The sequence below is a fragment of the Mauremys reevesii genome, linkage group 8, assembly GCF_016161935.1.
Source record: "Mauremys reevesii isolate NIE-2019 linkage group 8, ASM1616193v1, whole genome shotgun sequence".
NCBI classification, from domain to species: Eukaryota; Metazoa; Chordata; order Testudines; family Geoemydidae; genus Mauremys; species Mauremys reevesii.
Genome location: NC_052630.1, coordinates 80,240,251 through 80,263,129, shown reverse-complemented (window position 1 = coordinate 80,263,129; position 22,879 = coordinate 80,240,251). Strand labels below are relative to the sequence as shown.

The window sequence follows — 22,879 nt, the reverse complement described above, 5'->3', positions numbered from 1 at the left end:
GCACATCGTATAAGGGACATAATCCAGCTCTCTTTATCAGCTGTGTTGACTCTGCAGGGCTAATAGGAGTAATAAAACCAATGAAAACTTTTTTGACACTAAAGTGAATAGATCTGACTCAGAATACACAGAGGAAGAAGATCCATTTTTACAAAGTCATTTTTCAGAGCAGACTCATCCTTTAAACAGTATTTTTGTTGACTATAGTAATTTGTGTTTGTAGTAATAATGTTACTCATACTTACTCTTGGTCCAACTCCTCCAATAGGTCCAATTGGTCCTTCTTCTCCCTGAAAAAAAAAAATCAGGACTTGGAATAAGTTTTTTGATACTGCATTTAATTTTAAAACCTGCAAAGGACTATGTTCACTTATATTAAAATCTTAAACTTGCATAGTGAATGGACATATGTAGAGATCTTTACTGCTAGGATCTAGGTTTGCACTATACAGGAAAGGGTCTAAAACTGACCTCATTTCAGCCACTATCTGTCAGAAATCCATGTTTTACAAAACCATCAAACACAATCTGTTTTTTACCCACAAACAGAGCTGGTAAAAATTTTTCACCAGCTGTACTGAGAAGACAATGGGGTTTCACAGATGTATCATAGAATGTCAGCATTGGAAGGGACCTCAGGAGGTCATCTAGTCCAACCCCCTGCTCAAAGCAGGACCAATCGCCAGACAGATTTTTGTCCCAGATCCCTAAGTGGCCCCCTCAAAGATTAAGCTCACAACCCTGGGTTTAGCAGGCCAATGCTCAAACCACTGAGCTATCCCTTCCCATGCATTTAAGGGTCTAATTTGGTGTAGATATGCATAGATATGCATTTGTCTCTCATGGAGTCTAGTACTCTGACAGGACTTTGTCTTGCTCTGCATGGTCGCCACATAGCTATGGTTTGATTCCTAAGCAAGCAGAACAGTTCTGCCAGGATCACTCTTGCCTCTTCAAGCAGATGGGAATGAGTGTAAGGTCAAAAATAGACTGATAACTTTTTTTCATCCCAGCTGCCAGGAGTACAGGAGAAGAAAGAGGAGACATTATAGTGTTACCAAGAGTCTCAAAATAATCACACACGACTGTGTATTGTAATGGTAGGCTTTTGAGGCTGCCGCATTACATTATGACGTTAAATCAAGATTCTGTATCAGAATGCCAAGTCATGATGTCATGCTGTGATTATCTGATGGTTCGGTGACCCCACTTAACATGAAAGTGTTTCTCCAGCTCTTGGAGGCAGAGGTGCTCTACCTGGAGGAGAACACGGCAGTCTGAATGGAGGAAATGTGGTCTGCATTTTACATGGCTTCTGATCACACTGATCGTTTTTTGTCACTGTTAGTCTTTTATCATTTAAAAGCTCTCATGATAACTCATTAAGTCAGCTACATAGAGCTCTTGAGCGCTACCATCAGACTCATTAACTGCTTTAATACATTTTTTAAAATCTATATTTACCAGCTATCTCAACAGCACAGAATAGCATACGGAGTTGGATTTAATACATACATATTTTATGCTAATGAATTAAGAATTCTTGATTAATAAGTTTATAGGATGCAACCCTGGCCCTATTGATGTCAATGGGAGTTTTGCCATTGAATTCAATGGGGCTAGGATTTCACCCAATATTCTTATTCAATATTATTATTTTAAAAAACCCACCACTGTTTAATTCTGGATTCTACATGCAACATTCTGGGCCCACACTGCTTAGACACTCCACAGAGCTGCTGAAATAAATCTTATAATGAACACACAATACTGTAAAATAACTAAAAATCTCCCAACGGAAACTTTAAATCCTGCATGGCAACATTGCCCATCCTGAAGCAACGTTTTCTTATAGAAAAAAATTGAGTCAGATTTTTTTTAAAATGTAACTTGTTGACTGGACTCTGTTTCCATCCTACCTCGATTCCTTTCGGGCCTGGGGCCCCCGGAGGCCCTCGGTCACCTAGAAGTCCCTAAATAACAAGACAACCAAAAATGAGATTTTATATCAATCGATAAGTCTATTTGCCTGGTTTCTTTCCTCTTACAATCATGCAGTGAATGAGAGGCTGAAAGCTGAGGAAAGACACATCAGTATCTGCTATTGTCCATTGCCCTTAGAAAGCCAGGAGAAAAGCTGCCCTAATTTTAACATCGGCTGGAATGCTACAGTATCTAACAAAGTTTAGCTATATTGACATTTCTAAGATTCAGACTATTTTCATTTATCCTTTGAAGGAAGAGAAGGATCAAAGTAACTGGTGCTCACAAGAGAAGAGTTTATTTTTGTTACATAATATTAGTTTGAATTCGATGGGCTGCTTAAAGAGGAACTGAGAAATCCCCTGTAAATCCAGGGTTTAGGTAATCGTTAGCCTAATATTTGGTGATAATGAAAATTGACTTATATTAAAACTATTCTTCTCTCCACCACACTCCTCATTCTATGCAGTTATTTCCCAAAATCCAACACAATACCACTTACACTACCAAAGCAGATCAGTAAATCAACCTTTTCTTATTCTTTGGTGGGATTACGATTGCTTTCAGAACACAAGCATTATGGAAATAGCTGTACAAAGTTTAGACTCTTACTTTTTTACCCAGCTGCAAGCCACTTCCAAGCATTGACTCTGAAGGCAGTTAGCCATGATTGAATTTGTAACAAAATCTTGTTAAGTAGCGTAAGACAGAACAAAATAAAACTAAGCTCTGCTGTGTGTGTGAATCAGCACTGCTTTCGCAAGGGTGATATCCTGTCATATCTCTAAACTTTATTTTCGGTGTTGTCCTGCCAACTTAATTTTCAGTGTAGAAAGTAACTTTGGAGACTGACATCCTCTATTTATCCACACAAGAGGTACAGCCTGGTAGTGGCATCATATACAACCTTCCCACGCTGCCAAACCTATTTACCCAAATTCTGATCAGTTAGAGAGAGAGTTTACAAAGATTCAAACCTCAGTCAATATGTTGAGAATGCCTACCAGGATGTCAAATGTAATGCTGGCATTTGTTCTGTGGACTGGGAAGTGATTTGAGGGTATCAACTCATTCAGAACTGCTGCCAGATAGTAAGGATATTCAGCCATTACAAACCTTGGCAGGATTATATCCAGTGTCCTAGAAGTGAAGGACATATTCCGTTGCCAACCCTGAGTCATCACATCCTCTTACAGCAACATTTGTAAAACTCCACTACTCAGACAGAGGATCTAATGGTGTTTCAAAAACCTTGGTTATCCAAGTTATAGTGGTAGTAACTGGAATAAGCACTCAACCCGGCTTTATGACCAAAAAGATGTATGTAAATATATTATTATTTATGAGGGAAGCCAGGCTTACTTATATCAGATAAAGCAATGAGAACAAAACATCATCTCTTATGAAAGAGATCATTAGCCTCTAAAGCAATATTGGATGGAAAAGCTCCAACTCTAAGCCTTATTAAATTTATGAAATTTAGACTGAAGGTGCACACATTTGTCCAGCAGCTTTAGCACGCAAAGCAACACTTCATAGAAAATGTATCAGGCCACCTCAAAATACTGAGTCTTCTTAAAGTTCCCATCATTTGATTTTATCTGGAATAAAGTATGATGGAGAACTGCAGCTGGAGAGCATCTCACTGGCAAAAGTAACAGCAAGACACTTAGTCACATTCCATAAATAATACTGATCTTTAGTTGGTGAAGAAAAGTATTTCCTTAGCAAACAGAACTGTTATTTTACTATGCGATAGCAATACATTAACAAATGCTAAGCTTTTCAGTATCATTTAAACTCATGCAATGGTGCAAATATTAGCAAATTTCTTAGCTACTGTGTGTGTTCCTAGACAGCACTTACTCAAATTTATAAAGAACATCCCAAACTTTAAAGCTGAACATTAACTGCAGTTTCCATACCCTCACTCTGAGGTTTCAGGCAATGAACAGAAAATGAAGGCAGCCTTTAGAGATGTGCCAAAATGTCTGGAAAGAATTCAGGGAGTCAGCAAATGGGGGTACCATGTATTTCCCATGTGTTCAGAATTTTCCATTTGACCCTCCCTTACAGGATTAATAGAACTCTTACCAACCATTTATATGAGGTATGCTACCCAAACAAAACATCAGTGAGCAGAGGAAGGAAGCTCGCAGCTATTTCCATGGTACAACATGTATTGCTAGAGAAACCATTATGATATTTATGTACTATCATAATGGTTTCTCTAGCAATACATGTCTGCCTTACTTTTTACTCTGGTTCTTGTAACATGCAGCCAAAAGTATTTGCAAGAGTAACACAATGAACAAACAACAGAAAGATATTTTAGAACTTCCCAAACTAAAACACTCCTCTTTTTTATTAGTTATTATGCAAGTACCTCATTTTTATGAACGTTGGATCAAAATCAAACACCTTCTAAGATATTGCTTCCAAGATGAATAATGTGCTATGGACCAAACTATGTAGTGTATCTTTTGTGCATTATTCTAGGAGTTCATATTTGTTAATTACTGTAGTAATTTGGATAAAATGGTCATTCCCAAAGTTCTACTGGTCTTCGGAGACAGGTATATCATGCTTGCATATCTTACACTCTATCATGATGGTTGGTTTCTCTCATGCTAAAATATAAAGACTATGCCACCTTCCTGGCACTTAGTGCAGATTTTGTCTCTGAAGAAGCATAGAACAGAAGAATGAGGAAAAGAGCAGCTGGGTGAAAACAGTGTTCCAAACATAAAGACTGAAGGAGACTCTTTAAAATTGCAGTGAACGCAAGACCACTGGGAATCCTAAAGGCAAACATTTCCAGTTCCATGTAGCCCTGCTCTCTTGGTATTAGGAGCTGTGCAAAGGCAATTCCAGTTTAGTAACACTGCATCTTCAATGTAAGTCACCAATTCTCTTTGATTAGACCTGGTTGTCCAAGCTTTTTGTCCTTGAGAGCCAATGTGCTGGAGAGACCACAATGTCTTGTATAGTCATGGAATTCTTGCTGTATTGAATGAACTCTGGAATCTTAAATACTGTGGGCTACCTCTTAGCATTTCTGCAGGGATTTGAATGAATGGAGATAGACTAGTACGGTATCGCTGAAACATAAGTCCGCTACTAATAGAGCAAATTAACGTTACCTTTGAATTGCATATACAGGGGAATAATATATATCACATCACTAAGAAGGGCTTTTGAGCTCATTTACACTATTAATGCATTAGGGTGGTTATTTAAACTGAATCTGTAGCTCTAGATCTAATTTAATCCCACTTCTCTCACGTCCACTAATGCATAGGCCTGATGTCTCATGAGGACCATTTTTCTGCTTTTCAATTCGGGTGCTATCTTTTCATTCCACAGGGAAGGAGTCTCTCCAGAACTTCTTTTAAGCTTTCAGCCTTTGGAAAGGTTTTAGGTGCTCTGTCAATTCATTAATCTTACAAAAACGTACTAATGACCACTCAGTAGTATTCATATTAAACAAGCATAAATGGTAACAAATTAACTCAGCCAGCCAACAAATCAGAGCAAAAGAAAAGCTCCTCTCTAGTCACCTCTGCTCTGGAAACACAACATCAACCTTTCTCCCAAACCATGTAAAATGGCTTTTGCAGCATGCCTAGAAAGTTGTTATGTTTGGGCTGTTTGGATCAAGGCTATTTATACATTTGACAGATGTGGGAGGCAAGTGAGAGTCTGAGGTTGACCAGGTTTCCAGCAGTTGGAGTGTCTATTCGATCTGAATGAGGGGCTAAAAGAAGATGGCGTTTGGCTTTGTATAATTCTTACTGTCTATAAATAAAAAATAAATAATAATTGGAGATATACCTATCTCCTAGAACTGGAAGGGACCTTGAAAGATCATTGAGTCCAGCCCCCTGCCTTCACTAGCAGGACCAAGTACTGATTTTTGCCCCAGACCCCTAAGTGGCCCCCTCAAGGATTGAACTCACAACCCTGGATTTAGCTGGCCAATGCTCAACTCACTGAGCTATCCCTTAGGATGTCAGTGTTTAAAGAATATTATGGCCAACCCTGGCACAGATGAGACTCAAGCATACAAAACATAAGCAAAGGGCTGAAGCAATGAAGGGTAATAGAGATTTAGGTATCATTTGCATAGAAACTATACACAAGCTCACATGTTTAAAAGTGGATGGCTAAAGTGTTAGAAAAACAACAATGTAACTCCACCGTCCAAAACAGAGTTAAGCTTTATCTACATAGGAAAGTTGAACAAGTAGGGCTTTGACTACACTGGCGCTTTGTAGCGCCGCAATTTGCAGCGCTGCAGAGGGTGTGTTTTCACACCCTGCTGCAGCGCTGCAAATTTGTAAGTGTAGCCAAGCCCTAGTTATGAGTAAATTTAAACACGTACAGTCAAACTAGTACAAACCCATGTGTGGACCCTCTTATTCTGGTTTAAGAATGGCTTGTTCTGGTTTAGCAAAAAGACATCTGGGGATAGGTTTAAGCTAAATTGAAGTAAAATCATTCTTAATCCAAAATAAGAGTGTCCATACAGAGGTTGCACCAGTTTAACTACACTGGAGTAAAAACAAATTTAAGCTACACCAGTGCAAATTTCCTATGTAGACAAGGCCTGTCTCCTGACTATGAGAGGCAAGTCATGCTTAATTCACAGTTCTTTGCTAGTTTCCTAGGGTGCAGTGTGACACCTATTCCCAGTCCCTGTTTCTTCCCCAAGAACCTTCTCTTCGTATTATCTCACTCTCAGTGCATTAATGACATTGCAATAAGACTCTGTAAATTCTTACCTTTGGACCTTCAGGGCCATTTAGTCCAGGTACACCAATATCTCCTGGAAAACCCTAAGGAGGAGAAGATAGGCAAGCTGTTTATAGCATAGGAATGTTTCCATTGTACAAAGTAAAAAAAAATGTACTTGTTGGTTTGAATCTGTTTATTCATTTTAGAAATGTAACAAACCTGAATTGCAGAAGTCAAGACACGGATTTGTTTTACAATATCCAAAAAAATTTGAAATCCAATAAGCTCTCTTGAAAGGACTTGGCTGAGTGACAGACTTTAAACAGCCTTCATTAAACTCAATTTGACAGATGTCAGTATAGCTTTTATTTGTCTTTAACACTTTTGTCCATTTGACAAGGTTTATTATTAAATAGACCCAGTCTTGATCCCACTGAAATCCACAATGGAACCTTGCTCCATCAGTTATGGATGTAAAAAAATTGCTTGAACCCCAGCACCTAATTGCTTGAGACCCGGCACCTCTTTCATTACAAATTAAGCACTGGGCACCACTACACAGCAGCTGTCCAGCAGCCTTTGGGAAACGAGGTTGTGGCGTCTAATGCCAACCCTGCTTGACAGACCCCCTGAAACCTGATCGCGGGCCCCCAGGGGGCCCCGGACCCCTGGCTGAGAACCACTGATTTAGACAATGAATTCATAGCTGTACAACAAAAAACTGGTTTATACTATTTTACAAGAGGTCTTTATACAGAGATGTTTTTTGACATTTTATATGAAAGTCACACAAAGGGCAGGAAAGTCCGATATAAATTTCCCACAGCCACCTTAACTTTGCTCCATTTTACAAAGGAAATGAACAAGTCTTTTAAACAAAACTTGTGAGCTCTTTACTGCTTTAAAGTAGAGCTGCAGGCACATGTTCCGCAGGAGATTAAAAACTGGCTGCAATCTAATAAACACAAATGTTGTCCATGGACTCTTTTACCATTTACAAGTCCTGACTGATCAGATATAAAGGTGATGGGGGGTGTGATACGGAAACCTAGATGAGCAGACAGAGTTTAAGTTATGAAATCTGATGAGATTGTAGTCCACACCAGTGTGGCTGCAGGACAACGATGTTAAAGGTATTCACTGAATTCTCAGGTGATCATTCCATTTAAGAACAAACTAGACTCAAGCCAACTTAACTTTTCAAAATTGAGCAAGATCAGACTTTTTCACACTGGTATTGCCATCTGTTCTCAAGCTAGCAATTGCTGCTAGTACTGTGACACTGATATTTTATTCAGCACAGGATGCACTTATTCGTCTGTCAAAACATTATTTGATTTTGTTGTTCCATTACTTTTCAAATTTTACCAAACTTGGCTCAGCTGAAAAGTAAGTATGATTAACGTTGTAGAAAATGGGTGGCATTGATCAGCCTCTACCCTGAATAAAATATCTATTATTTCATTATAAACTTGGTATGCCTGACTCTCACAAAGGTCTCCTTAACCCTTACCACAGGTCATTCGGTTCTAAAGACAAATAGGATAATTTGTGAGTAGGAAAATCAAATATCTACAAATGAAAATTAAGAGCATCTTGTAGGCATCTTTCTGACATTAATGAATGAACTACACATGTTCACAACAGCTTTTAAAAATATCCACAGCTTTATTTGCAATACTAAATTCTTTCAGAGATGGAGACAGCACTGCTCCCTGTTATTATTTATGTCTAAATGCATGTCAACATTGAATTTTTGAACATTTTTTAGTTTCCCCAAGTACAAAAGAAACCTATGAAAAAAGTCCTAAGAGTTGAAAAATGTTTTCCCATCACTACTGTTCCCCCAAATCAAGTAACTCAAAATACACCAGTGGTTTTTATTAATCTTTCTGAAAATTATTCAGTATTAGCTGAGACTAAGCTATTAAATTTCAACCCCAAAGGTAAATTACCAAATTCATTCTAAAGCCCCGGCTTTAGAATGAAAGTGACATCTCATTCTTAACCACATTACTGCTACTGTAATATTATAACAAAAAGGGTTTCGTGTGTTTACTTTTCATAAACTGCTTTTAAATGAACTCAAACTGTGATGTTCACTTTTGTAACAAACCAGAAGTAAATGAGTAAAATAAATCAGAAATCTAAAACATATGCTTGAGAATTATTGATGTAACCAGTTTGTGACCCAGTCGGTTCTATGACCTTTACAGAAACCTCTAAACTTTTAGCACTTGGATGCGGAGGGGCACGAGAACAAGGCCATTAGATAGAGCGACTGCCCGATTTACAATGAACGTTCAAAACAGACGTTTCTGTACCAACCCTAACTCTGTACACTCTAATCTATACTAAAACATCAACATTAATGTTCCCCTTCAAAATGGAGAAATGTTTACTAGTATAGTTGTGCAACAACACTAACATGCCTCAGATGGCACATAATATTTTATACATATGTGATAAATGCACTCTAATTGCATATTTAAAATATATCATTTATATCACTCCAGATTTTTAAATGGTTCAGGTTAGAATCTAAAAATCACATGATTACTCACTATATTAAACTAATTAGGTCAATGCAACAATAGTTGCTATTTCACCTTTTCATACCTCTAAAAGTTGCTGAATATAGAAGCATTTGAGAATTTAAAATGTAGTTCTTTATATCTCTCTAACTAAAAAGGGAGTGGGTGTCAAAGGCATGAATGGATGGTAACTGCTGACATGAATACAATTTCCTTTAGGTGATATGCAGCTCAGAAAATGCTGTGTTAACAAGGAACTGGAAGAGCCATATTCCTTTTAGAAGCATTCTTACTTTTTTTGTGCAGAAATCCTTCTCGTTTATTTATTTACTTGGGTGTATACAAATGCTTCTAAGAGAAATTCTAAAAGCTCTATGATTAAGCTGTAAGTGTAGACAAGAACAAACTGAAGTCAGTATCGGTTCAGCTAAACCAACCCTTGAAAATGTACTATTTCCAAATGTCAACAAGGTGTGTGATGCGCCCAGGCACTAGGGTGATGGGCACACTAGGACTACATATAGTAACAATAATGGTATATCCAAATATTCACATATCTTCATTTTTATTTTAAAAATAATTTCTTCTGTACTACAAAGTCTCCTTTTTAATCTTCTTCTGCTGAACACAATCTATAAGGAAAACACAGATACTATGACAGTCCTGGAAGACTGTTTTGAAGGAGTTTTGAAATTAATGACATGGTATACTAATGTAGCAGTAGGAAAGTGGTTAAATAATATTTATGACCAGTTTATCAGTAAGAACCTAAATGCCTAATTTACACAAGTGTTGAGAAAACCTAACCCCACAAAAATCGGCAACGAATCTTAGAGATGCATCTTGAAGCCCTCAGTAAATCTTCACATTTTCAACAATGGGAGTTTTGCTGAGTAAAGACTTCAGTACTAGACCCTATGGACTGGTACTGGGGAAACTATTTGAAGAAACAGATGAAATTCAGTGAGATTCCTGACTTAGAACGGTAAGAAATTATCACATAAAAGGATGCACAGATTGGCTCATCAAGATATAGAGACTTATCTACTTTTGTTATGCTAAATAGGTACCTTGGTATCGGTCTTCAAATTCAAATGACAGTGGATCCAGTACTGTAATATTATAAGAATCTAGAATCTGTAAAATGTCCTCATTTCATTACATAACATGGAAATTGGTCCTTTAATTTCTAATTTGGTTTACTGTTTTGATGGAGAGGAACAAACAGCATTGCTATTCATCAACACCAAACAGGACCAAGTTGAAGCAAAAGAAATGAACAAGGCTGGAACTCAAATTGTCTTGACAATACTGTTTTCCTTCCAAATTCCAAGCAATGTAACTGCGCTCAGTATACTCCTACCTTCAGAATTTCTGTTTGCCAAGAGTTATTCAGGAGTCCACCCTAACATATCCACCCCCAGAATAAAAAAATATTTTTTTAAAAACACAACTGATAATCTAAGAGGCTTAAGTGTAATTTCCAGATGAAATTCTTGAGTGCAAAATATTAGCAGATATTTTGACACTTCCTAGAGAAATGTAAAAAGTAGACTATCTAGACTCTGCCAATAGCCAGAAGCTAAACAGCTGGTAGATTACAGAGTACTTCTGAAATTCTGTAACAGCCAAAGAGTTTTGGACCCCTCCCATCTTAGACACATGAGGCCTGGGAAAGAATACAATTAGGTGGATTACTGATTTAGATGGAATTCCATGAGCACCATAGGTAAATTTTTTGGATAAAGTCCTGAGAGTCATTTTATCAGGGAAGAAGACTGTAGTGGGGATTCTGCCATTAGGGCCTGGATTTCTCCTACTCACCTTGTAGAGGTAATGACCGCTGAGAAGGAAGCTTTCACAGAGAGGTGTATGATGGCTTAGGTTTAAATGGAAGCCCCGTAAGTACAGGAAGTACTAGGTTAAGGTCCCAAGAAGAAATGGGACCTTAATGGGTGTCTTCTCAACCCCTTTATGAATCTCAGAACCGTCTGATGAGAGAAGACAGATTGGCCACTGACAGGTAGATGATGCTGAAACTCCCACCAGGTGAATTCTCCCCGAGCTCAGAGAAACATTAAATCATTTCACTTTTAGCAGGTAATCCAGAATCATAGGAATGACCTCGACTTCCTCCCCAGTGGGAGAATCTTGTCCACTCCACAAAGTAAGTATGTCTGGTGGAGTCTTCTCTACTGTTGACCAAAATAACCCTGAATGGAGATGAGCAGGCACATAGGAGGCTAGACTTCCATCCAGGAGCCAGACCTTGAAATGGGGAGACATGAGCCCCTTCAAACCGAAGATACTACACTGTAGACTGGACTTACGCTTGGGGAAGCCAGGTCCCTGTAGCCATGATGACCTGTGTACAACCATGGCTGTTGCCATTGTGTGAGAAATGATGTTAACCACATCAAGGGCTGCCTGGAGAGTAGTTTTTGCTATAAGCTGTCCCTCTGTGATTAAGGTCACAAATTCTTCTCAGGAATCAGCCAGAACTTTACTGGTGAATGCAGCAATTTTCTCACAGAGACTAAAATGGTATCTTGATAGTAGGGCTTGATAATTCAGAAGAGAGAATTGTGAGCTGGCTGAGATTTATTTGACAGGAAATACTATTCCTAACTTTTCTGGCCATTTCTCCTTTGGTGTTTTCTTTTGTCTAGCTTTTTTAATAGCTGCCATTACTGCTGGAGATGATGGGACTAGGTGGGTATAGAAATACGCAGAACCCTTGGGTGGAACCTGATATTTTCTATCCACCTTGCAAGAGATGGGTGACACCATTGCTGGGGTCTGCCATACCACTTGGGCAAGGTCCATTATGGCCTCCTTCTGGGTAAGGCTATTTTCCCAGAGGAGGTAGGTGGCAGGATGTCAACCAATTTGTGTGTGGACTCCTGGGCCTTTTCCATGGATATGTGCAATGCCTCCACTATTGTCTTAAAAAAGTCTCGAAACTCTTTGAAATCATCAAGTTAGGGACCCATTGCCAGGACAACTGCCTCATCTGGTGAGGAATATGATAAGGTTCCCACTAGAGATGGCTCAAGCTGTCGGGGAGCCTCTTCTTCTGGTTCCTCCACTGGAAGCAGGGAAGGCTGTGCTAATGTCAGGGCCATCTTGGCTGTGGATGCTGGGAGTACATAAAGTCTATTCACATAGTTGCAAGCTTCACAAGATTACCAATGACTCAAGTATGGCCATATGTGAGTGGGATATGGTCCTGATGGCCATGGTTGTAGAAACCAGAGGATTTGAGAGTGGTGAGAGAACCAGTACCCACCTCTGGAGTGGTCCCTGGTGCTCCTGCAAGAGATCAAGGACTGTGGCAGAGAGGCCAGAGCAGAGAAGGTGAATTGCTAATCCATCTCTTCTGACCTTAATGAAGAATCAGAGGAGTAGAAATATATGGGATCCACAGGCAGGGTCAAGGGTCTTGGTGTCATTTAAGGCAATGGCGATGTAGACTGTGCTATTGCCTGTGGGTCCAATGCCATTAGGGAAATGAAAATCCTGGCTCATGAACAACTGTTAAGTTCCTAAATGCTGTGAATCTCATTGTGCCATTGTGGGGAACTCAAACCACCCAGTGCTGGGAACTCTGCTGGTGCTGATGTTTGGGCTGAGCACTGTGATGCTAAACTCTGTGATACAGGTAAGACTGTAGACTCCATCAGTGATATTGTCAGTGCTGAGTCCCTCACAAGGACCGGTCTCTGAGATGGTGCTGTGAACCTCAAGCAGCCTAGTTGGGGACCTGCCCATAGAAGTTCCTGCACTCTGGGATTTATCTGAGTGCTTCTTCTCTCCCGTAGAATGCTTAAGTGAATGAGGAAAGGGAGCCAGCACTCATGCTCTCCGGCACCAGGTCTCACACAGGGCAGTGTGGATGGCCAGGGTTCAAGGCAGATTCCATGGATTTATTCAGCAGAAATACTTTAAGTCTTGCCTCTCTGTCTGTGTGTGTTCTGGAAGTAAAAGACTTACAAATGGCGCCCTTCCCAGGAATGTGGACTCTCCAAAGCCTGGTCTACACTAGGCGTTTAAATCGGTTTTACGAGTGTAAAACCGATTTAACGCCACAACCGTCCACACTAGGAGGCACCTTATATCGATTTTAATGGCTCTTTAAATCGGTTTCTGTACTCCTGCCCGACGAGAGGAGTAGCGCTAATATCGGTATTAACATATCGGAATAGGGTTAGTGTGGCCGCAATCGACGGTATTGGCCTCCGGGAGCTATCCCACAGTGCACCACTGACCGCTCTGGACAGCATTCTCAACTCGGATGCACTGGCCAGGTAGACAGGAAAAGCCCCGCGAACTTTTGAAATTCATTTCCTGCTTCGACAGCGTGGAGAGCTCATCATCACAGGTGACCACGCACAGCTCATCAGCACAGTTAACAATGCAGTCTCCTGAGAATCGAAAAAGAGCCCCAGCATGGACCGCTCGGGAGGTACTGGATCTGATCGCTATATGGGGAGAGGATTCAGTGCTAACAGAACTGCGTTCCAAAAGACGAAATGAAAAAGTATTTGAAAGAATTTCTAAGGCTATGACTGCTAAAGGCCACAGCAGGGACTCCGTGCAGTGCAGAGTGAAAGTTAAGGAGCTCAGACAAGCCTACCAGAAAACCAAAGAAGCAAATGGAAGGTCCGGGGCAGGTCGAAAAACATGCCGCTTCTATGATGAGCTGCATGCAATTTTAGGGGGCTGCGCCACAAGTACCCCACCCCTGACTGTGGATTCCGAGGTGGGGGTTGTAATCTCTGCCATGTCTGAGGATTATGCAGACGGGGAATAGTCCCGTAGTGTAGACGTACCCCAAGAGAGTAGAGGCATTTCAGGTGTCCATCACTGGCATAGCACCTTCACACAAAGGGATGTTCTTAAACTCCAGTGACCTCATTGAAGCTATCATAGAAAAAATAAAGTTCTTTTTGTATTTTTTTTTTTACACCAATGGACAAAAAAAAATCAACTACATTAACAAACAAACTTCCTAACTGGCTGGCTAAGTACACAACTATGACTGGGTTGTACAGGGTGGTCGTCTGTGGAGCAGATCTCTGATGTGCTGTCTTGATAGCAGGAGGTGGCTGAGAGGAACTAATGGTGGTAGGCACACACCACCCTTATGTATGATGAGAAACATCAGGATGCAGGCACACTGCACATATACTGATGGCCAAAAAGTCTCAGGTCTTGAGTCCATGGGGTGCATGCATGCCAATAGTGGAACGTGCATATGGACAATCACTTGAAGGAGACTAGGCATTTGTCCAGAGTAATTGCATTGAAGCCAACACACTTACTTTGGATTTATGTTGGAGTAACGGAGAGAAGAATCATGTTCAATATATATAAATATTATAATATGAATGTATTAAGGTACTTATAGTAACACTAACTTGCATGCATTGTACATACTGTATTTATGACTCAGGTATATATTTAAGAACATAAGAACGGCCATACTGGGTCAGACCAAAGGTCCATCTAGCCCAGTATCCTGTCCTCTGACAGTAGCCAACGCCAGGTGCCCCAGAGGGAATGAATGAACAAGTAATCAAGTGATTCATGCTTTCACCCATTCCCAGCCAAAAGCCAAATAACTAAAAGTATTGTGTGTGCAAAATATATATGATTTAATATTACTATGAGAACATTAACTTTTGCATTATCAGATTTTGTCTTTCATCATGTAGCCTTAATTTTATCAGAACAGGTTTTTTTTCATTTAAGTTACCTTTAAAAAGCAAAAACCTAAAGAAATTGATGACTGTTGTAATTTCTGTGGGCCCATCTAAGGGTCTGATTACACTTCCAGCTCTGGGAGCCATTTCTACCCGGAACAGTCTGTGCTAGCTTTGCTCGAGCTGTACTAGCTTTGCTCGAGCTACCATTCTAAACATAGAGTGTAGCTGTGGTAGCACAAGTTGCTGGAAGGACTAGCCACGCCGAGTACATCCCCATCCTTGAAGTACTCAGCGTGGCTACCCCCTCTTGCCACCAGGGCTCTGTTTTTAGCACACTAGCTCAGGTACGTCTGCTTGATCTGGGAATTATATCCCCAGCTCGATGTGTTGACACCCTGAACTTTGAACTTGACTCTTTATTGAGATGGAAGGGGTTTGTGAGGACTGCTGCTGATTAGCTCAGTTCATTTTTCTGCAAGGCTGGTTAATATGGAAGCAGCATATCTGAAAAAAATTGAAATTCAGGCACCAGTCCTGCAATGAGTTCCACATTGGCAGAACCCTGCACCAGCAGAGAGCCCCTCTAATGCCAGTGGAGCTCCAGGATCCTCACAATTTCCCACCAGCAGTCCTTAGTCCCATCATACTTGCCTGGGTCCTGGTGCAATGCAAGACAACAAAGGGAGCAAATCTTTATGAGACTGCTGATATTTTTGCAAACGCCAAATGAGCATCCTCAAAAATGATTTTTTTCAGTTGGATACAATGCTTTGATTTAGGTGAACATTTAGGGTGAGATTTGCTAAAAGCATTCAGTGTTGGCGCAACTCAGCTCCTAAATGGAAGCATGTAGGCCAATGACAAGCGTTTTGGAAAATCCCACCCGTAACATCTTCTCAGTCAGCAAGTTACCTCAATTAAATGCAATCACATATTTACAGGTACATTTGAATGAAGCAACAAGTTAGTGATTTATGGAAGATATCTTTGAGAGCACTTGAAATTGATTAGCCAAGCTAATTTCAAATTTCTTATGATATTCAAATCATATTTGCCAAAAAGGATATCTGTTTACAATAGTGGCCACTCTAATTGTGGAAATCAGAGTTATGATTTTGCATCCTCAGATAATAATGGCAGAGTTTATTTGTTGTTTATAATTATGTCTGTAGAGGGAAGATTTAATTTGCAATTTATTTTTTCTCTAAATTATTTTAGAAATGTCAGTATTCCCACAGTCACAAGCTTTCTTCTCTGCCATTTGTAAAACTTCGGACTTGCATCCGAAGAAGTGGGTATTCACCCACGAAAGCTCATGCTGCAAAAACATCTGTTAGTCTATAAGGTGCCACAGGATTCTTTGTTGCATTTGTAAAACTGTGTGCCCTATCCGTAATGTGCTGAGTAGGAAAGTAATAGATATATATTTTTAATATGGCCTCCTCTGTGCGGGAAAAATCCACTCGAGGTTCAGTGGCAACATTTTTTTTAAAGGCAGCAGCAATACATTAATTTTTCCTATCAAAAATCCTGACTTTGGAAGAGGTGGGAGAAGGATTCTTAACACAGCACAAATTGTTAAAGGGGGAGGGATAGTGCAGTGGTTTGAGCATTGGCCTACTAAACCCAGGGTTGTGAGTTCAATCCTTGAGGGGGCCATTTAAGGATTGGGAGGGGGGTTGGCCCTGCTTTAAGCAGGGGGTTGGACTAGATGATCTCCTGAGGGTCCCTTCCAACCCTGATATTCTATGAATTGTAAGACATAAGATAATTGCAATTTGCCAGGAACAAACAAAAAGGTAGGGGAAACAGCGAGTAAGACAATAAAGTCTGCTGCAGGCACTTTGATTAACTGCCAGCTGAAAAGAAGCTGAGCATGATTTGTCCTTGTCTAAACTTGCAACCAAGCCATGTTCAGTGTCAGTTCAGCTGTACACATCAATGGTTCTATTCTGTGGTGTAGGAAGGTCATTGTCTATTTCAAGTGGTATGCAACTTGCTTCAAGAGCACTTGTGTGTGGATGCAAGGCAAGTTGCAATCATTCCACTGGAAACCAATAGTACTTAGCATAGGAAATTTCTCAGTCTAAACAAGGCCTTAGACCAAAGGGCTCAACTACGATTTCTGAAATGGACAGTTTGGTCATGTATGTGTGTGCAATTAAACCATTTTCATAACTGATTCAACTGCATCTGTTGTCATCAACAGGCAAATTTCTTAGTAACAGACAAAGCTTAAGACTCTTTCTGATTCCAAAAGCTATATGCACCAAATAGGATTTCTAATATTGACATAAATAAAATTAACTTAAATTTGACAAATTTTCAGTAAAAGCTATCACACCATCAGGTGAAACCCTGTCAGAAAAGTTCACTGGCTGACCTCCCCCCTTAAAAAGTGTCCAATTTTAAACTCATTTTGGGCAGTCTTGAAAAGTGCTATGACTTACTCTCAACTTCCCCCTATGGAAAAATTCCCAAGAGGAATGGGAAACTGTGTTCAACAATACAATATGGGAGACTAGCAACTTTAACTGCACCATCTATAGTAAGATCTTGAACAAATTTTAATGGACTTCCACTAGGCTTAAAACAGCCAACTTTAAATAGATAGAGGCATATTCTCTCCCTATTGCATATTCTCTGATTATAGGACAAAAGAGCTTTCAGACAAATGTGCTCTCATCTCAGAGACTTCATAGGTTGGATGATGGCAATCAATTACTTACCTTTCCGAAATACTGGAAAAATCCCAAGCCTTCCTTTCCACAGAGAAGACAAAATAATTTTCCTCCACACTTATGGAGAAAATGACCCTTTCAGGAAGGGGCAACTTAGACTTATTTCCAAGATCATGGCAGCTTTTGTAAGTTGTAATGTTCCCATACTTGAAAAGCTATTGGCTAGGTGAGGCTTGACTTCATCTCCCATGATGCAGCATGGTCTCCTCTCAGGTTCAACCACCCAGGTGCATTCTAAGAATCTCACAACCATGGTACATCATGTGAAATAGAGGAGAATGGGGGAATAAGACACCTGGATTACAACTCCTCCCACAAGGCAGACAGAAAGAGAAACAGAACATTTTCACATTAACAAACAATGATTCTGGGGAACTTTCCATTTTACAAAAAAAGAAAAACACAGACCCAACCACTACAAATGTTTTGACCTTTTGTTCTGATTTGGGATGAAAACAAATATCAAATATTGGAATTTCTTATGGGATAGAAATTTCAATTTTTGACCAGCCCTAGTCTGTGTATTTTAAGTTCCCAGGACTAGGTTCTAAAGGCCAAATCCTAAAGCTCCTTTTCAGTATTCATTCATTGTTTATTCAGGCAAACTCCTATTGAAGTAAATTAAAGTTTGCCTGGGTAAAGGCTGAATATAAACTGAGTAATGACATCACAATTTGACTCTATAATTGTGAATTTTGAACATTAGGAGATGGACTGTTCTTAGCTACTGAACTTCATTGTCCGCATAACCTCAAAATATCATGTGATGAGATGAAACGTGCATTGAAAACAACTCTTTCTCCCTTTTAGAGCTAACAATTCAAAGCAGCCAGTGATTCACTTGCAAAAGATTTGGATTTTGTTACTGTTTGCTATTATGCTAATGTGCCCCTTTTCTTTGTAATTCTATAGCGCCGAGGATAAAACGTATAGCAGCTGACTCCCATATGTGTACCTTCCTGAGAGAATAAGTTAACAAGTTCAGACCAAAATAATACAAAAATGAAATAAAGGTCTAGTGAAGATAATGACTAATGCTCCCTTAGTTCCAGATGAAATCTATTTGTAATACTTGAAGCAGATCTTAGGCCACATCTGAAGGAAACAATAAACTCTGCTTTAAGAGCCTATTTTGGGGATCAATTAAAATAGGCTCATGGCACAAGATTCATCTACAAATAAATTATGATGAATGCATTTGGAAACCTCTTAACATTCATTTTAATTTCATGCATGTTAAGACATCTCACCTATTCAATCCTGTTATAACTATTATGCAAAAAAGTGTGTTAAAACACTGCTATACAAAGGCTTGCAATTAGTTTTGTGAATAAAATAAATGTCTAGAAAAGGGCACTTTTACATGAACCATTTTAAGAGACATGAAGAGGCTGGACAATATGTCAGCTCTTCAATGGCTCAAAAAAAGCTCAGTATGGTAAAGGGCCTGCTAAAAATATCTTCTGCTCTCTTAGCAGCAAATACCCTGCAGTGGATCCTGGTTCAGTGGAAGCATACCCAGAAGAAAGGTTGGTCTGATACGGCTCAATCCCCAGACTGAAAAAATGCACTCCCTAGCCAAGGGTCATGGAGCCACCCAGAAAGTGAATGAATAGGAGACCCTCTATTCCCGCCCCCCACACTTGTGTCTTATCCTCAGGAACTTTAAGCCACCCACTCATGGCCCTGAAGCAATCAGGAGTTACTAAAACTCTAATCTGAAGTAACTCTGTTGCACAGCTGGAGAGGAAAGACAGATTTGGTGAGTTATTTGAGGCTGGACTGCAAATAAAAAGCAAAAATCTGTGTGTGTGAGAGGCCTAGTGGGTCTATTTCTGCTCTTGCATACAACAGGGTAAATATTGACTTCAGTGGAGGAATTGCCTGATTTACAACAGTTTACACGAGAGAAGAATCAGGGACTGTACAGGGGCACCGGAACAATTTGTATAGTGGGGAAGCTGAGAGCCATTGAACCAAACCATAAACCCTGGATATGATGGAAACCACTTTAAGCCAGAGGGTGCTGCCACAACCCCAGCACATCTAATTCCAGCACCTGTGGGGCTGTATCACCCCAACTGCTACATCTCACATCTGTCCCAGCTGTGCTTTGAGTTTGGGGATAGATGTGTTCAGAAATCTCAACCAACCATTGTTGTGAATAAGAGCAGAGACCAGTGTGGGCTGGAACCAGGTTTTATAGGACCTCTTAGAGACTATGTCTACACTGCAGCTGGGAGGTACGTTTCTCAGGGCAGGTAGACAGATTCATGCTCGCTCTGCTCAAGATTGTATGCTAAAAATAGCAGCATGGATGTTGCTGCATAGGCGACAGCTTGGGCTAGCTACCTGAGTCCAAGGCCACCCAACCCCCTGGGTCTGAGCTCAGGCAGCTAGCTCATGCCACTGCCTGTGCTGCAATGTCCACACTGCTATTTGCAAACTTGAGAGGAGCGAGCACGAATCTGTCTGCCAGCACTGGGAATCATACCTCCCAGGTGCAGTATAGACACTCTGTTTGGGGAGGGGGCATGACATGTCTGACCACTCCAATAATGCAGTGCAAGCAGTGCAAGCGCTCCTCCTTAACGTGCCAGCTAGCTTTCTTTGAAGCTTTGAGCAGAAATGCTATCTGAGATGTGCTGGCAGGGCATAGCAGGGAAACCTGCACTGCCACTGTCCATACTGTATGTTTACGGTCTGGTTATGTCAAAATAAAACTTGCCAGGGAATTCAGGTCACTTTTAAAAACAAAAATAAGATGGGGGAAAATAAAACACAATCCTCATTTTGAAGCAGGGTTTTTGTTTTGTTTTGGGTTTTTTTGCCTTCTACTAGAGAACCTTTGGCATTCACATTCCTCTAAAGATTGTGGAATACAGCTGTCCCGCCCTTATTTGCATCTCATATTTCACCATATGGTGACCATGTTATAAGTGTTCACAGTACAGACAAAGCTCATTTTATCTCATATCAACCTGACCAGCATAAGAAAGGCTAACGGATGCATAACTTTGGAGTGTTAAACGTGCTATTTGTTCAGTCACATTTTCAAAGACAAACATTTGGTCATTCTACAGCAGGAGTTCTCAGACTTTTGTACTGGTGACCCCTTTCACACAGCAAGCCTCTGAGTGCAACCTCCCCTTATACATTAAAAACACTTTTTTATATATTTAACGCAATTATAAATGCTGGAGGCCAAGCAGGGTTTGGGGTGGAGGCTGACAGCTCGCAACCCCCCATGTAATAACTTCGCGACCTCCTGAGGGGTCCCAACCCCCAGTTTGAGAACCCCAGTTTTACAGTTTTGTTTACATAACAAGACAAAGATTTTCTTCTGAGAGCTCTGTTCCCCCGAGCAACAGGAAATGCTAATTTTTTTCAGACAGGAAATGCTTGCTTGCTTGGTGACTATTCCCATTAACAATGCGTCTAGAGCATGACGTGGTATACAATATCATGCAGGTATGCATTCTTTTGCATCAAAAGAACTAGTACTATCACGAGAGGAACTCAAATCCATGACATACTCTATTAATGACATTATACTGAACAAACCAGTTCCCTTCTTTAAACAACATCAATCAGGTTCAAAAAGGATTTTTTTTTTGCACTATGCAGTCTCTTAATCTAGCATTTTCCTCCACTTTCAGGTGAGATTTCCTTGAACATCACTATGTCAAAAAGGGCACCTTCCTACCCCAACAGATCTGGTCCCTCTGTATTCCTATGTACTTAAGAGAGAAACTTTGTACCACTTTTAAATCCTCTTAAAACTACAAAGCCAAGACAGCTATGGGAGGTTGTTTTTATTCTACCTTGCATATCATCTACAGATTTAAAAAAAAAAAAATCCAAATGCAGGGCCAGATTCTATCTGTATTTACATCTGCACAACTCCACTGAAAACAAGACTTGCATGGGCGTAACTGAAGGCAGAATTTGGTCTATAGAATCTTTACTACTGGCAACAAAACTTGAATCAGAAAGAATCTAACTGAACTTGCAGATTTTAGGCTCACTTTGCAGGACTGGCATTTAGAAAAACAACTTTTTCTTGTAAACTTTAGTACTCAACAAGTTTGTCCTGGAGTCATTGAGAGAGATGGTCAACATGGAACCACACAATGCAATTTTTAGAGTTACTTTTCAGGGATAACCTCATTTTAAAGAAGTAAAAGGGTAAAAGAGCCTTCAAGTATAAAATGCAGACTTTTATACAATTTCAGTAAGGATATTTTAACTAAAATCAAACTTCTGAGGAATCTATTTACACGTAATTCCAGTGGTATAGAAAGGTCTGATGAAGCAAATGTTAAAGCCTTATCATTTCCCCATAAACTATTAAGTGAGGAAGACTGTGTCCCCATATAATACATGATGGAAATTCTACTTATATCTTTGCTACTTTTAGAGAGTTATTTTTAACACACACACACAATGTGCTATTGTGATTCTCTAATGTGATACCATTAGGCGTTTTATCATATTAGGTTTTGCATTAACAATTTAAAAGGAAAACACTAATATTAATGTAAAACATTAAATATATTATAGGCAGAGCAGGTACTATCAGCTGTTAAGGTTGCCTGATAACCCCATTATAAAATCCTGTTTTCAATTGTTTATAACTTTGCTGAATTTTAGCTAGCCAGGCTGACATTCTAGATGCCAGACGACTGCCTCGGGTGTTTGTGTTTGTTTGTTTTTTAATTTCAGCAAAAATGGTTCAGCTGTTTCTGAGAATGAGGCTAGTGAAAAATACATTGCTTTGCCCATGTTAAAAAGTCCTGGTGACTTTTTCTTTGAAAAGCCCACTCCACAATGCTTTGAAGCAGGGAGCTGAAATTGGTAGGGGTGGGACCTTGTGCCAGAGAAGTGCATTTTGACATACCTGTGAAAATCTGCCAAATTCAGCCTACTTATGATTTTTTGAAAAATTGCTTGCTTGTCACTTTTAGTAGCTCAAATCTCTTAAGATTCCCTCCTTACCGTGCAAGCTTGACAGCTCCTACCGTTAACCAGATTGTTACCTCCACAGAGTGACTGAGTGTGCTCCATCCCTTCCCGGTTCCTATATTTGACCCTTACTTCAATGGGACTGCTCATGTGAATGAGCTACTAATATGCACAAGTGTTTGCAGGATCAGGTCTCATATTAGGGCTAGAA

At 39.9% G+C, this 22,879-nt stretch overlaps 1 protein-coding gene across 1 annotated transcript in view; it reads right to left on the bottom strand.

Annotated features, from left to right (window-relative positions):
- COL24A1 (collagen type XXIV alpha 1 chain) overlaps nucleotides 1-22,879 on the bottom strand; it is a 246,219-nt gene that overhangs the window by 119,549 nt on the left and 103,791 nt on the right. The window contains exons 20-22 of the mRNA XM_039484094.1: nucleotides 6,768-6,821; nucleotides 1,920-1,973; nucleotides 246-290 (exon numbers count right to left, since the gene is read on the bottom strand). Coding sequence (XP_039340028.1) covers nucleotides 246-290; nucleotides 1,920-1,973; nucleotides 6,768-6,821 — 153 coding nt within the window. The remainder of the gene's footprint in view (nucleotides 1-245; nucleotides 291-1,919; nucleotides 1,974-6,767; nucleotides 6,822-22,879) is intronic.